The sequence below is a fragment of the Umbelopsis ramanniana genome (genome assembly GCF_025399195.1).
Source record: "Umbelopsis ramanniana AG unplaced genomic scaffold K450scaffold_45, whole genome shotgun sequence".
Taxonomy (NCBI): domain Eukaryota; kingdom Fungi; phylum Mucoromycota; class Umbelopsidomycetes; order Umbelopsidales; family Umbelopsidaceae; genus Umbelopsis; species Umbelopsis ramanniana.
This window is the reverse complement of record NW_026252131.1, coordinates 152,974-167,702: the sequence shown is the minus strand read 5'-3', so window position 1 is coordinate 167,702 and position 14,729 is coordinate 152,974. Positions and strand designations below refer to the sequence as shown.

At 42.3% G+C, this 14,729-nt stretch overlaps 3 protein-coding genes across 3 annotated transcripts; all 3 read right to left on the bottom strand.

The window, feature by feature from the left end:
• Positions 1-1,671: 1,671 nt before the first annotated feature.
• K450DRAFT_250321 (uncharacterized protein) lies at positions 1,672-2,469 on the bottom strand. The gene has a single exon (XM_051590533.1). The coding sequence runs from the start codon at positions 2,424-2,426 to the stop codon at positions 1,947-1,949; it is 480 nt and encodes a 159-aa protein (XP_051442844.1). The 5' UTR covers positions 2,427-2,469; the 3' UTR covers positions 1,672-1,946.
• A 494-nt stretch (positions 2,470-2,963) lies between these two features.
• Positions 2,964-5,889, bottom strand: K450DRAFT_250316 (uncharacterized protein). The gene is made up of 10 exons (XM_051590532.1): positions 5,782-5,889; positions 5,618-5,689; positions 5,307-5,320; positions 4,749-5,224; positions 4,368-4,663; positions 4,134-4,294; positions 3,926-4,058; positions 3,768-3,832; positions 3,627-3,705; positions 2,964-3,547 (listed from the first exon to the last, which is right to left on the bottom strand). Exons 1-10 carry the CDS (start codon positions 5,815-5,817, stop codon positions 3,179-3,181), a joined length of 1,701 nt encoding a protein of 566 aa, XP_051442843.1. The 5' UTR covers positions 5,818-5,889; the 3' UTR covers positions 2,964-3,178.
• Positions 5,890-10,309: 4,420 nt separating this feature from the next.
• Positions 10,310-14,559, bottom strand: K450DRAFT_273494 (uncharacterized protein; the record flags this gene model as incomplete). Its single annotated transcript, XM_051593086.1, has 27 exons — positions 10,310-10,732; positions 10,791-10,972; positions 11,033-11,080; positions 11,147-11,289; positions 11,349-11,428; positions 11,495-11,573; positions 11,645-11,664; positions 11,728-11,814; positions 11,881-11,980; positions 12,058-12,142; positions 12,205-12,272; positions 12,332-12,577; positions 12,635-12,687; positions 12,748-12,795; positions 12,858-12,881; positions 12,949-12,963; positions 13,045-13,092; positions 13,161-13,223; positions 13,284-13,428; positions 13,501-13,526; positions 13,594-13,671; positions 13,736-13,760; positions 13,820-13,907; positions 14,004-14,048; positions 14,119-14,158; positions 14,220-14,278; positions 14,343-14,559. The coding sequence occupies 27 exons, from the start codon at positions 14,557-14,559 to the stop codon at positions 10,310-10,312; spliced, it is 2,535 nt and encodes an 844-aa protein (XP_051442842.1).
• Between the last annotated feature and the right edge of the window lie 170 nt (positions 14,560-14,729).

The following is a 14,729-nucleotide window of genomic DNA, read 5'->3' as shown; positions in this document are numbered from 1 at the left end:
TGAGCGCATGGGTCATTCTGAATGAATTTCCGGTTAACGGTACTGTCTTCATACCGTTCCTGATTCTTTGTAAATTGTGCTGAACTTCACCTCTCATATGTTATATTGTTTGCTAATTTCACTCTATTGTATTATGTTAGGAACGCAGTTGTCACTCCATTTAAACCCATAAAAAGTCACGTACATCTGACACCTGTCTTGCAATTCCTGCGGTAACTCATCATCGTCCCGACCCTGTAAAGCTACCGTTACAGTTGTATCAGTGACTTTGGATACAACACCACTCAATTGCGTTTGCGATGTTGGTTTGTCCTTCTTGTATTCCTGTAGGCCCACAATATCACCCGTTCTGATTTTATGGGATGGTAACCGAGGAGAGTCGGTCAAATGCTGCGCTAGCTCCAGATCCAGTAAACTAACATATTTTGCGCCGTTATCAGCATTGCATACATAATTTGAAGGGCGGCGGCTCCCTGGGCCTCCTTTCACAATGCCTTACCTTTTTCCTCCTAAGCCAGTTCTCATCGATGCGATCCTGAGACCTACTAAAGCGACTCCTCGTTTCTGCAGCTGTGCAGGTGAGCATGCTGAGAGCAGTCGCGTTGTTTCCTCAACTTCTAATTTTCGTTCATTGGCAACGAGATCAAGTTGGCTGTCAATGAATGCATTCATGTATTAGGAGAAAGTAACTGCACGCTGTTAGGATTAATGGGCCAAGTGTGAATGACAATGCTGGCAAGTGGTTGGATACTCCTTTTTTCTGCACATACCGTTATGCAACAGCTATTACGAACCAAATATCTCAGTCATGGCATGAACCTATTGAAATTTTTTGACTGCGAGACGACCACCCCTAACGCGTTAGCCAATCAGAGCAACCCCTTTGGCCAACCATTTGTATATCATACTATGATCTTTACGAAAATGAGGAAGTTATTGAGTTAGTAGTCAGCTAGCATGTATCTGGCATGACACTGTATACTATGATTGATCTATACAAAGCATGTGGTCACAGCTGAGGTTTGGTGACGATCAGAACTTTAATTTCAAGAATATAAGCTTCAAGGGGGAGCAGTAGGGACGGGACTTTCTAGCAGTGATACTCGAATCCAGTTTACTTTTACTACTACAACCGAAGGCCTTCATTGTGTACAGAAACGAATTGACTAATGCTTTCGTGCACGTAGTTCTAGGCCTGATGTGTCCTAGGTTTTCCTTGTCCGTTACCCTCACTCCTTCTCTTTTGACCATATTTACGTTCCACCGCATATCAGTACAGAGATCAGCTGTCGATGACTGGGCCTTGTTGTGACTTATCTTTAACATAGCAATAGCGATATCATGAGGATAGCAAATACCACGGGTTTAATTACTGTCACTATCTGTTGAGTAGACTGCGCTTGCATTTAATGTTCAGTCATTAAAAAATTTGTATTAGCTGAGTGAAGTAATGCAACTCCGGTCAATTCAATGGTGAGTTGATTACAGTAAGCCGAATGATGAACCCCAAAAGCATGTGTGCCGATAAGGTAGACCACATTTGTACCGTGTTTAGTCATGATAGACAAAGTGTTTGACAAAGAATAGCGTGTCTCAACGTTTGTACGCTCATATGGACTTGTTATGCCACTTTCTCCACACAGCGTACAATTCACATTCAGTCAGGTACCGCTGCAGTGTAAATGAGTAATGATGCTGACCCCCCGACCAGGAGGGAGTTTATTTTACAAATCATAATGAAGTAAGCAATATTTGCATAGGAGAAAAACAAAGAAAAAAAAGGGTAGTTGGAGCATATTAAGTAAGTATGTGAAATGAGTCTATGGTAAATTGAAGAGATAAAAACGGATTATTAAACATGTAATTACGATATTATGATGAATATCTTTGTCTTGGGCCATATGGGAGTACCAAGTCGTACGAGACCCAGGGCTGTGTTGCGCAACTTATACCGCTGTACGTGGCGTGAGCGTCAATTTGACAGTACTTTGTCTTCTGCCGACGATGCGGTCTTCAAGTTCACGCATCTTTCGCGCTCTTTCTCGGTCCATATCACGATGCGTGGGAACATGTGGGCTATTATACATCTTGACTTTGCCTCCAGAAAACGAATATCGTCGACGAGGTCGCAGTTCTGGCATGACATCAACAGCCGCTGTGACATTTTGAGCTTCTCGTGCGCGTACAGGAGGTCTAGGTGAAACCGAGTTCATGTGGGTCGACATGGATTTTGAAGGGTACAATGTTGGAGACAATAGGTATTCAAGACTGCTGGTTCGAGTAGGTGAAAGAATAGGTGGTGATATGACAAGTTTGTTGACATTTTTGATTTTTGACTTGTCGTCAGAATATGAGTCATGTTCATGATGGTGATCTTTATGAAGCAATAGGTTCTTGAGCTTGAGAGGTCTCTTGCGGTCAACCATGGTAAAGAAAAGTGAATGGAAAGGATAAAGTAAAGGGATGAAATGACAAGGCAGTGTGGGCCTTTAAATACCAAGAAAATTTTTTTTATGGATGCTGATAAATGAGGTGATGTCTGTCGGCACCATCGGCCTTGCCAGGGGTAAGTGGCACCGAGCCAAGCGTAAGCATGACGACGCATGGAGATACCCACCCCTTGTGGAGTTCGCAGAAGATATTTGGTGCTGATCATTGTAAACAACAATTGCTTCAAATCCTTGTCGAACTGGCCCCATTGTTTCCGTTTGAAAGCCCAAAACATTCGTTAATTCATTCCATAGTCTGCATTAATTTTCATGCCTAATTGGGGTTCTCAACACCCCAGGCCGAGTGCCGCATTCGACTTCCGCAGTCAGTGTGCGACACTATGGTTGAGTTGAAACGCTGGCTGGTGGCTATTACGGACATTTAATCGTGCCCACTTACGGCAGGCTTTCGCGTGTCAAGATGACTGATGGCATTCGAATGACGACGTGGCAACTAAAATGAAAAAAATTATCCGGCGCATTAATGTAAAATGTAACATTCACACTATGCTTTAATCATTTGCAAAAGAGGCAGACACCAGTAGGGAATACTGTAAGTAAATGTATATAATTGGAGGGAAAGCGATTATTCTAAAATGAAAAATAGAAATGGAAAGGAAAAGTATGTCCTTCAGTGTGTTTGTTGTTTTTTCTTGGGGGTTGTTGGTTGAATTTTAAGCTTGTTTCATTTATCGCTTTTCTTTAGTGGAATCTTTACGCCCTTTCCGGAGACCCCATCTAGATCGCTTTTCTTCCGGCACTACAGGCAGGCCATTGACGGATGAGTCGTTAGATGAAGGTTCATCTCGAATGGATACAGGTGTAGGCGTTGTACCACGCGGCGAATCGGTTCTACTATCTGAGTGGTTGAATACGTCTTCGTTGTATAATTTGAAGTCAACATCGCCGTTTTGCTGCTGGGGCATAGTCTGGCCGTTCGCAGCTGGCACGCCAACGGGATCCATGTTTAAATTAACGGCTTGGTAGAATAAAACATATCCACTACCAGTACCCGGCAAATCTCCAAAGTAGCGTTGTATTTCTTCTTCATTAATGGACTGGTTTCCAACAATTTGGGTTCGATTAGAGTTTCTCGTCATTTTCAATTTCCCCGCAGAAACTTCAGAAGTTACATACCGTAACGATGTCATCATCAAACAATAACCATTTCCCATTGCTCTTGATAATTGTGACATAATGCCCATGGTGTGGTCCACTGTTTCAATGTGTGAGACGGTACTCTTTGCTAGCAAATGGATAAAGAATCCGTCAACCTACCTGCCAATATGAATGACACATGCCCAAAGCTCATACATTCTATCGGGATCTTCGGTATCATCGCACTAAAAATACCATATTGAGTTTGGTATCGTTTGTCAGGATGGGAATTCTAGGTAGAACTGGTGCAACCAACCAGGGTAAAAAAATTTACTTACGGTATTAAAAAGCCGAAGCTCAAATGGGAACATAACACGATATGTCAACTTTATGTACTTCTGGAGTTGTTCCTGGTATTTAAAGCGTTTGAGATGCAACGCTAATATGTTTGGAAGCTTTTTGATTTTCATTCTGTATATGGCCAAGATAAAAGGGTTGATCAGTCAATTGTTCCAATCGATCTCCCCAAGACAATTAAACCATTACCTTCTTTCTGCTTCTTGCAAGCCAGAGCAAACGTCGCAAAAGTACTTGTTTTTATGGCAGAGCGTTTCACTTGCAGAGAATTGACGGAGACAAGAGGTAATGGACGAATTCATTTCAACATCGATAGATAAGTCCATAAATGCTTCGTCTCGGCTAGTTACCTATTTCGTAATCAGGCATGATAAGAAAAACAACGCCTTAGAGCAAACGTGCGCACATGATAACCCATCTTACCGTTTCGCAAGTTAAGCACCGAGTCTCATTGGAGAATACGCCTTCGAACAGTTGATGTACCCAAGTGGCAGGCTGGCTACCATTTGTATGAACGGAATCATTTTCAGAACCAGTATCGCCGTTCAATCGAAGTCCCTCAGATTCTGAATCATTAACGCTGCCGTTACTACTGCCAACACTATCCTTTTGTGAATGACCATTTTTCTTCTGGTAGTCGTTCACATTCTCCGCGATGGTGTTAAGGACAAAGTTTAAGAATTCGTGAGCATCTTGGTGCATGCTAGACCGAAACAATTCTGAGAGAGGGGGAGGGGGTAGCGGATGTTTCAATGAGCTATTACAATTGTATCTGAGTGGTACACCTAGACCTCTGGCGCTTACCATTTTCTTTTTTGACCTTGTTGATGAATTGTATAGGTGCAACAATACCAGTCTTTTTCTTTTGCGTTGATATCTTCCAAAAAAGATCCTTTAAGGCGGCAAAAAGAGTATCTTCCATGCCGGGGACGGATATAATTGAAGCGTTATCTTTATCAACGTTGTTTAGAACGTTGGCATTACTCTGATGGCCAGGAGGTGGGCCACCTCTTGAAGGGAGTACATTTCTGCTGCTATCTTTGTTGTTCGGCAGAGCGCCGTTTGTGTTGTTCTGTTTGGAGCCACCAAAAGCTGGAGATGCGGTAGAAGAAGCTGGAGTGGAAGGGAAGTAGGATGCAGCCGAACCAGCGGCCAATGGTGAACCTGGAACTGTTGGTAGGGGGGTATGAGGAGGTGGAGGAAGCTGCTGCGGGAAGTTATTTACGCATTCTCGAAATGGTTTGCAGTAGTACAATGCTTGTAAAACTGAGTTACAGTAACTAGATGTGACCGATTTGCAAAGTTAATGGCTGCTCAGCAACAATCATTGACAAAAGAGATGTAAATAAAAGCGAAGCTCACCAAGTATTTCCAAACTGGTACATTTCGGCAGGGTCCATCAAAGAGAGGAGGAAAAAAAAGTGGGCAAATATAAGTCAGTATCAAATGTTGCCATATATCCTTGTATGCACTATAGGATGTATATGAACTATATGATGTATGATGAAAGCCGGGAATATGAAAAGCATGGCATGCGTATGCACAAGTCTTTAAGATGACGGACAAGTCATATCCATATATATCGGACTACGTAGAATATCGTTTCGTATGGGCTGTGCATCTAACCATTCCGCCGATGCCAAGACCCTTAGAGTTGAAATACAAATGCTTACATTTTCGAGACCAAAAAATCGCTCCCCTTCATCGGCCCATGAGTTTTCTATAACTGGCTTTCCAGATTGGCCCTATAGTACGCAATGCGTAAGGTAGCGGTAGGTTTAGTGGAGGGTTTTCGGGGTTGACAAATCAATCATGCTGGCAGTAGAGATTTACATACCAAGCCCAGTATTTTGAACAACGATGTGCTCGACATAAACCGTTTAGTTTTGCGAAGAGATTAAATATACAATAAAAAATAGGACAGCGCTGCGAAATGAGCAAAGCGAATCAACGTGTGAATGCTCGCCCACCAGTGAGAGACTGAAATGGTAAGTGGGAGTGTGACTGTCATTTTGTTGCGATTGCGCACGGAAACTCTATCGAAAAATAATGTAAGTGCACGGCTACGTCGAATATCTTTGTAACAGAAGACTACTAATATTACTAGAATATAAAGATCAAAAAATTAAAGATGATAATTCAATTGATTGCAGATTCATATCAGTTGTTCTTGTCATGATTTAGAACAAAAAGACCGGGGAACAGGCCAATCTCTCGCTCAAATGAAAATTCAATCCCAGATGACCCTCAAAGCTGGTAGCCAAAGAAAGTCTAAAGGGCAGCAACGAGATCCGATCGTGAATGCCAACTGAACATTAATGACCGACGTCGTGGGAATGCAATACATTCACTCTTTGCTTTCAAGGGCAGGCGTTCCACTCAATACTTCATCCCTTTCTATAGTTAGTCTCATTGGCTGCAAAGACAGAGGCGCCTCTACACAAAAAGGTCAACAAGCATTCATAGATGCCGCTAATAGTGTTGTCGGTGAACCAGCTTTCTCCAGCTCAAAAGTGGTAAAGTCTTCACGAACTATGCAGTACTGTAAGTACCGGCGACACAACTAATTTTTCCTTTTATATGGAACGCCTTCAAAAGCAGGAGCTTTCGACAATGGCAAGTGATTGAATTGCTAGATATCCTATTACAAAGGTCATAGTGCTAATACTCGTATCCAGCTTTCAGAAAATCTCCAGATGTATTTCAATAAATCTCGGAGTACAGTTTACATACTTTTGGATACCACGGTTGATTCCGATAAACTCAAACAATTCGCGGAAATACTGAAGGCTGATCCTCAGGTACGATTTTTAGCTGGCAATAATAGTTGGATAAACCTTGGCTCCCGTAGTAATACCAGTTGGCAGCATGTAAAGGATCTTGTTGAACAATACGAAAGCTATATACTACGGAATTTGCTTTTGCTTTTTTGGATATCTCATTTAGTTGTGGTAGGTATACTTGGAATGAATGGGAGGCACAGTCAAATGGGAGACTTACTAATACTGGTGGTACGTAGCCAATTTTACCATCATCCATGATGAGCACAGATCTACCAGCGACTCTTTCCACGTTAGCTTCTGCGAAGCAATCTATCAATACACATATGACTCAACTTCTAATTGCTTGTTGGAGGAAATGGGACATAGCCATACCGAATGTGCTAGTAGAAAGGAAAGAGGGCAAGCGCGAAAAAGAGCGCGACGCCCCGGTAAAGTCAGCTTCGTGGTGGGGGCCAGGGAAATCCGTACCTAGTATGGTGCTTGTAGGCATGAATGTAAGTACACTTCAGTCATGCACATATAGCTAACAATTACTGAGCTGCTTTATAACAATAATAGGTCGTTGCCCATAATCAAGATAATACGAATGATAATAGTTTAGCTGCTTCTGTAAAAAAGCTGCAAGATTCAACTCAAACTAGGATCAAATACATGCTACGTGCCTTGCATCTGATTTCATCATCGCCTGATGGTGGAAGCTCATTTACACCTGGGAGTGAAAATAGGTGAGTAGCGGGCAAATTTGACTCCACATAGTGATATACTAACTGCTTCCTAAATATTAAATTAGGACATTATTCACTGTACCTTCAGCATCTACGCAGTCATTTGTTTTTATCATTCCATCGTCTGAGCCTCTCGAACGCAGACACAATGTCGTACGCGAGACGAACAATTTTCAACCAGTAGAGTTGGAGTCTTTACTGTCAATGCTAGATGTCGACACAGCAAGCACAACTGCAGGGACAAAAATTCAAAAGAAGTCCCACGAAGAGAGCTTAATTGCAGAGTACAATGGAAAATTACTACGAAATTTTGTATCCAACGCATTGAAGTCTGCCGTTCATGCTGCAGGTCGATCTCCAGCCGCCATCAATGCAGCTGCTAACCTAACAGCAAAGCGAAGTGTGAAAACAGAGCTACCAAGTGCTATCCAAGTATTCAGCGCGTTAGCGATCGGCAGAAATGTTTTGATAGAGCAAATTTACGAAGACGAGTTTAGAACATCAATGGTCACAGATTCACCAGGAGCCAAGGGCATTATACAACAAGTAGAGGCGGCGTTAAGGAAAAGAATTGACCTTTTAATGGACGTTGATAATGTGTATTCTAAAAGGTACGCATCAAACCATCCTCCCAATCATTCATTTGCTCTTTTTAATGTTTCAATGATGGGTTGTACAAAGTCAATGTGCAGAAAGCATGCACAAGAGCGTTGACGCATATAGCAAGGAACTGCCGCCATATTATACAGAACAATATCACTACCTAAAGGTTAGTGCTAATGACACAATAGTTGCGACTATGGCTAGATTCTAATGTTATCGATAGCGTGATATTGCTTTAAACATGTACGAACTTTACGCACAAGGCCCGTGCTATAACGAATACAAGGATCGCCTACTCGATGAATGCGATAATATATGGAAAAAAGGTCGGCAGAAGTGCGAAGCCAGGAGTTTGACTGGACGAGAATGTTGCTTGAAGGTGAGCTACTAAATCACTCACTAGCTTCAAAATGATCACCTATGTGCTAATCATTGTGAACAGCGTGGACACGAACATCAAAAGGTCGATCATCAAGATACTGTCGAAGATGACCAGGATGGCAATGTTGGTGGAAAAATATCGTCAGGTGCTCACAATAGTGGATATCGTCCATTGCACGCTTGCAATTGCGGCAAGTCACAGAGAATACGTGAAGACCCTTTCACATTACAGGTAGCATACTGATGTCAGTGAGACGTAATCATAATGTAAGAGTACTTACACTTTACCCAGAGTGCCAATATCGGATTCTTCCAGTCCTTTACCTGTTGCTCTTCGGAGCCAAACCAAGATATACCATTGACTACGGCAAATGAAGGAACGACAACAAAGCCCAATGAACAGAAAGGTTTTACAACTCTTACTCGGCTGGGAAATGCAAAAGCCTACAAACATCATGTTGGCTTGGAAGGTTATGACGGATTTACAGCTGCAGCGAAGTTCCTTTTGCCTTGGGATATACCTCTGAAGCTCGAATCAGTGGACGCTGGTAAGATAAAACCTGTGCTTCCTGCGGCCCATCAAGGTACCGCAAGTGCAAATGAAAAATCGCCTCCAACTCAAGCGATGGATGAGACTAATTGGCCAGCTCTCGGCCAAGCACCGAAAGGTAAGCATGGTTGTAACTAATTAAATAGCCTGGAGGTTACATTAATCATGAGAATCCAGTGACCACGCCTGCACCGACCATGGTTGTTCCATCGTATGATATGTTTCCTGCTCTAGGCACTGCAGCTCGTCAAGTAGAAGTACCGGATCGCCCAAATGCAAAACCTAAGTTGGAAAGCACGACTGCCGTACCGGCCGTAATTCCTGCTCAACCCGAGAATAAGCGAGAAGGCCGGCGTAGACGAAGAGGAGACAAAGCAATTGGTCAAAGTAGCAAAGTTGTCCACTGCTATTTACACTTGGAGTACGAGTGTCCCCTTGGTCACCGCTTCATGAGTTGCGGTGACGGAAAGGTTTTCAAGCATGGTCATGCCAAGGTATGGTTTTTTTTTACTAGATCCTTTTGGATAACCATGAACATTTAGCTTACAAATGATATAGCAAGAGTCTGCCAAGCGGCTCTTTCAGCAGGATCCGCAAATTTATATCCTTTGCCCTTGTAATTATACTGGAGAACAGCGCAATAACAAACCATCGATTACTGCGCAACTGCAACGGATATGGTTAGTCATTCCAGAAGCATCTGGTAGTGTGAAAATGAATATTGTCTGCAGGGTCAGTACATCTCTCCTAACGATTTTTGGGCCTAACGTGTAAAACTAAACACTTTAACGTCTATGTATGCTTTAGTTTCAAGATAACACAACTGGAGACTCTTATACCTATACAGCATTTTCAGAGCCTCAAAAAATCCCAGCTAATGGGATGTTTGTACTGAGATTGCCATATATCTATACTGATAGCACTAACAATGAACTGATACCAATAAGCCTCGATGCGGAGACCCGAACTAAGTGTGCCAGGATGGATAGAGATTTTGTTCAATATATCGAGCCCTCCTAGCGACTCTTGCGGTATCCTCCATCTCTGCAATACCCCAGTCACATCATATTTAATTCAATCTCTTCATGAGCTTAGAATATTTGCACATATGCATTTTAGTTAGCCTACAATTGATAGTCTTCGTCGGCACTTGCCCTTCACCATATAGTACATCCATGTTTCACAGGCTTGTTATAAATAAACCCTTAGAAATTAAACGACAAAAGAGCATCATGAATCTAAAAAACAATTATCATTCATACTGTCTTCTCTTTTTTTATTTTATCTGGTGATAAGACGCCAAATAGCTAGCTATCACAATGCTCATTTATCGTTATTTTTATGATCAGCTTCAGCCTGTTCTTCTTCGCCAATCGGAGCCATTCCTTCTTCAATCGCATCGTGTTCGCTACTAGCAGGCTGGCTTCCGGGAGCATGGTTACGCTTAATATCCAGTTCATTCTGACCGGATGGTAGCTTAACGACAGTGACCTTTGCAGTTTCGCCAGTTCTAATACCCCCATCAATGAGGAGACGAGCAAGAGGGTTGAGGAGCTTCTTTTGGATGAGTCGGTTAAGAGGTCGTGCACCATAGGCAGGCTCGTATCCGTGTTCTCCCAGCCAATCGCTTGCTTCCTTGTCAACGTCCAGCTTAATGCGACGATCGCTGAGTCTTTGCTCAACTTCCTTAAGTCGGACGTCAACGATATCCCTCAAGGCTCTGTGAGACAGGCGGTTGAAAATAACCTAGCAAAAGGGTGAGCTATGTTGAAGCAATCATGGTTCGTTAATCAATAGAACTTACCATTTCATCGATACGGTTGACAAACTCAGGTGCAAAGGCTTGGCGAACTGAGTGCATGACTTCTGTCTTTGCACTATCACTAACGATACCTTCCTGATCAACATCTGTCACAAGGGATTCAGCACCAAGATTGCTAGTCATAATGATGATTGTATTTTTGAAGTCGATCTTTCTTCCCTTGCCTGCGAAGAAAAGCAATCAGTGATCATCGTAAATCGCCCAGAAAACGGCATTTTACTCACTGTCAGTCAGGATACCGTCATCCAGAACTTGCAGAAGCAAGTTGGATACTAGTGAATGTGTTTGTTAATCGCCTTGTTCAATTTGCTGACATTTCATCATCATGCTCTACAAACCATCTCGATGAGCTTTCTCCATTTCGTCCAAGAGGATCACGGAGTAGGGCTTTCTTCTGACAGCCTCGGTAAGCTCGCCACCCTCCTCATGTCCAACGTAACCAGGTGGACTGCCAATAAGTCTGCTGACTGCAAAGCGCTCCCTGTCATAGAATTGAATATGTTGTTACAAATAAACCATAAATGGATGTGCATTGCTTACATATATTCTGACATATCAACTCGAATAATAGCATTCTCTGTATCGAACAAGAACTGAGCGATGCTTTTACATAGCTCAGTCTACGATTGAAAAAGAGTGAGTATGAGTAGGAAGCGCCAGGTAAAGTAGCATTAAGGCATCATTACCTTTCCCACACCAGTGGGACCCAGGAACAAAAAGGAGGCAATGGGTCTTGAAGGATTATTCAAGCCTGCGCGGCTCAATCTGTTGATTTGAACATAACGAAACGTTAGTACAGTTGGCATAAGGTGTAGTAGTTATCATCTCTAAATTACCTGACAGCGTCGGAAACAGCCTGAAGAAGATTATTGCGTTAGAATTTGGTGTAGCGGTTAGTTAAAGGCATATGCTTACTTACCTTGATCGCAGGATCTTGACCAACAACTCTCTTAGATAAAGCATCTTCCATATGGAGCAGCTTTTCACGATCTCCACGCATTAAATTCTGGTAAAATAGAGTACGATTGATAGTCTGCCAGAAGTATGTGGATGGCTAATTAACAATACTCACCTGTACTGGAATGCCAGTCATCAGTCCTACAACTCGAGCAATATCGTCTGATGTAACACGTTCATGCACGAGCGACCCTTCTTCGGTCTCTTCAGTTGTGCTTTTTCAATACGGAAGTTAATAAGGATTGATGCTGTCTAGATGACCAAAAAGAAGAAAAAAAGAACGTCCGTTTACCTTTCTTTTGGCAGTTTCTTCTCCAAATTGGGGATAATGCCATATCGCAGCTCTGATGCCTTTTGAAAGTTGCCGTTTCTTTGAGCTATAAAGAAAATTCAGTCTCAGGGTAGAATGATATGTATCCAGACCTTTAACTCCTTGTACCTGTTTCCAGATCGACCCGAGCTTGCTCGAGTTCCTCTTTAGTTCTCTTGATATTCTCAAGTTTTTGCCTACAGGATGGAATGTCAAAGCATGGAATCTACTTAGATTATTGAAGACGATCGCATACCTCTCCTCTTGCCAGCGGTTTGTCAATTTGTCAGATTGTTCTTGTTTTTGCTTCAGATCATCTTCAAGCTTCTGACGTCTGTCTACGGAAAGACTATCGGTTTCCTTTCTCAATGACTCCAATTCGATTTGAATGGTCATAATTTGACGATCCAAGCTTTCCAAGGCTTCAGGTTTGCTCTCTTGTTGAAGTCTTAGTTTTGAGCACGCTTCATCAACAAGATCGATGGCTTTATCTGGAAGGAACCTACAGATAATTTTAGCTTTCAAATACATAAGCAATCAAGTTCTCGCTAACACGCACCTATCTGTAATGTAACGGTGGGACTGAACAGCAGCAGCTACTAAAGCAGAATCCTATGAAATATACTTAGTAAAAATGACTTTCAGCTACGTGCATCTTAATTGGTCACCTACTGCTATGCGGACACCGTGGTGGACTTCATAACGTTCTTTCAAGCCTCTCTGCAATCAAAGTATATCAGAAGTTGAACGGAGTACAATACCAGAAATGTATCCTAGCTTACCAGAATTGATATAGTATCTTGAACCTAATCATCGATGTGTCAGAGGTGTCATTTTTAGAAACTGTTTGGCAATCTTAATGACAATTCTTACCGTGGGCTCATCCACCTTTCATATGAAGAGACCAAAAGAGATGCGTTCAATTTAAAAAATAACGATTTCACTCTTATACGTCACAAATTTACTTACCATGACTGATTGGAACCGTCTTGCCAAGGCAGGGTCTTGCATGATATACTATGGAAAAATTTATCGCGTTACGAGAGATGAGCTTAACCGGAAAAAAAAAAAATAACACTACATACCTTGCGGTATTCATCTATAGTTGTGGCTCCAGCGCATCGTAGTTGACCCCGAGCAAGCGCCGGCTGGAGTAATTGTCAGTCAAAGGGGTTGAAACAAGAATAAATCACGTATAGTTTCGTTACCTTTAGCAAGTTACCGGCATCCATAGCACCTTCAGATTTTCCTAATCCCAGCAGATTGTGAATTTCGTCGATGAACAAAATGATCTTGCCATCGGCTTCGATGACTTCCTTAAGGACTCCCTTCAGGCGATCCTCAAACTCTCCTCTTTAAGGCGCCATTAATATCAAATTACTAGGTACCGTTACCGTGTAGCCAGCTTATATTTGACTTCCTCACCTATATTTAGCCCCTGCTACTAAGCTCTGAAATGAGTAAGATTGTCAGTGATCTGCGATACCTGTAACTGGAATTATAAGGTGCGATACGTACACCCAAGTCCAAAGCTACAACTCTTCTGTTTTTGATTGATTCAGGAACTTCGTTTGCCACGATTCTTTGGGCCAATCCCTACAGGGTGCATCACAGTGAGTTACGACTCATTCGGTCGACATGACGAAGGTAGAAACCTTACTTCAGCAATAGCTGTCTTTCCAACACTATTTGAGATCAGTTAATAATTGCCAGAATTTTTAACCAGCGTGAAACTTATACTTACCCAGCTTCACCGATCAATACGGGGTTATTCTTGGTTCGGCGAGCCAGTCTATTTACGAACAATGAAAAATGCTTTAATTCAAGTCCCGCTTTTTGGTATTGAAATCATGCGTGCTTACACTACGTTGTAGAAATTGGTTAGCATACGCTATGATCGTGAATCTAGAGCAAGAATGATAAAATACCTTCTATTGTGCGTCGGATCTCCTCATCTCTGCCAATGACAGGATCTATGTGTTTAATCGCAAATGAGTATACAACGATCATTGAGAGATCACCATAAACCATCGAGGTGCGTACCAAGCTTTCCTTTTTCTGCCATAGCAGTTAGGTCGATACCCTAGATGATGTATAATTATTATATAATGATTGAAAAAATTCATTATGGTTGGCTTGCGTACATAGAGATCTAAGGCTTTTTCTTGCGGTTCTTGTTGCTGGTTTTGAAGTCGGAATCCTCCTGCAAGCGATTATAGTTACCGACGAAGAACAGACATCGCTTTGAGGTTGTTAAAATGCTATACCTTGAGGATTTCCACCACTGTTATAGAGACGCCTAGAGACAGCATAAGCAACACTTAGCTTTCCGCAATTTGCGGTAACGTTTATGCCGACAGACCCGAGGGCTGAATTCGGCAATCTCGGCTTCAGAGGCGAGGATAGGACTACTCTCCGCGGAAGAGCTTTAGGATTCACAGAACCTCTAGCTAGAGTATAGAATTGCCTTTGGATTCGTAACATGTCAGCAAGCGCGATTAAAGCGGAATTATGACTCGATCGGGGGTGAATTGTGGACTTCGGTTTTTTCATGATCCAATAGCCACGTTTTTTACGTCACCGTTCAACTTCCGCGATTAACCTTCTTGTTCCAAATGTGAAGTACAATGCGAAATAGCTTTACCCTACTGTAT

Bases quoted from the DNA above. Each gene is read 5' to 3' on its own strand.
- K450DRAFT_250321 (XM_051590533.1), bottom strand. From the start codon at position 2,426: ATGGTTGACCGCAAGAGACCTCTCAAGCTCAAGAACCTATTGCTTCAT.
- K450DRAFT_250316 (XM_051590532.1), bottom strand. From the start codon at position 5,817: ATGTCGAGCACATCGTTGTTCAAAATACTGGGCTTG. The intron at 4,059-4,133 runs GTAATGGTTTAA...GGCCATATACAG, and splicing joins TTGCAAGAAGCAGAAAGAAG to AATGAAAATCAAAAAGCTTC. The intron at 3,706-3,767 runs GTAGGTTGACGG...ACATTGAAACAG, and splicing joins TGTGTCATTCATATTGGCAG to TGGACCACACCATGGGCATT.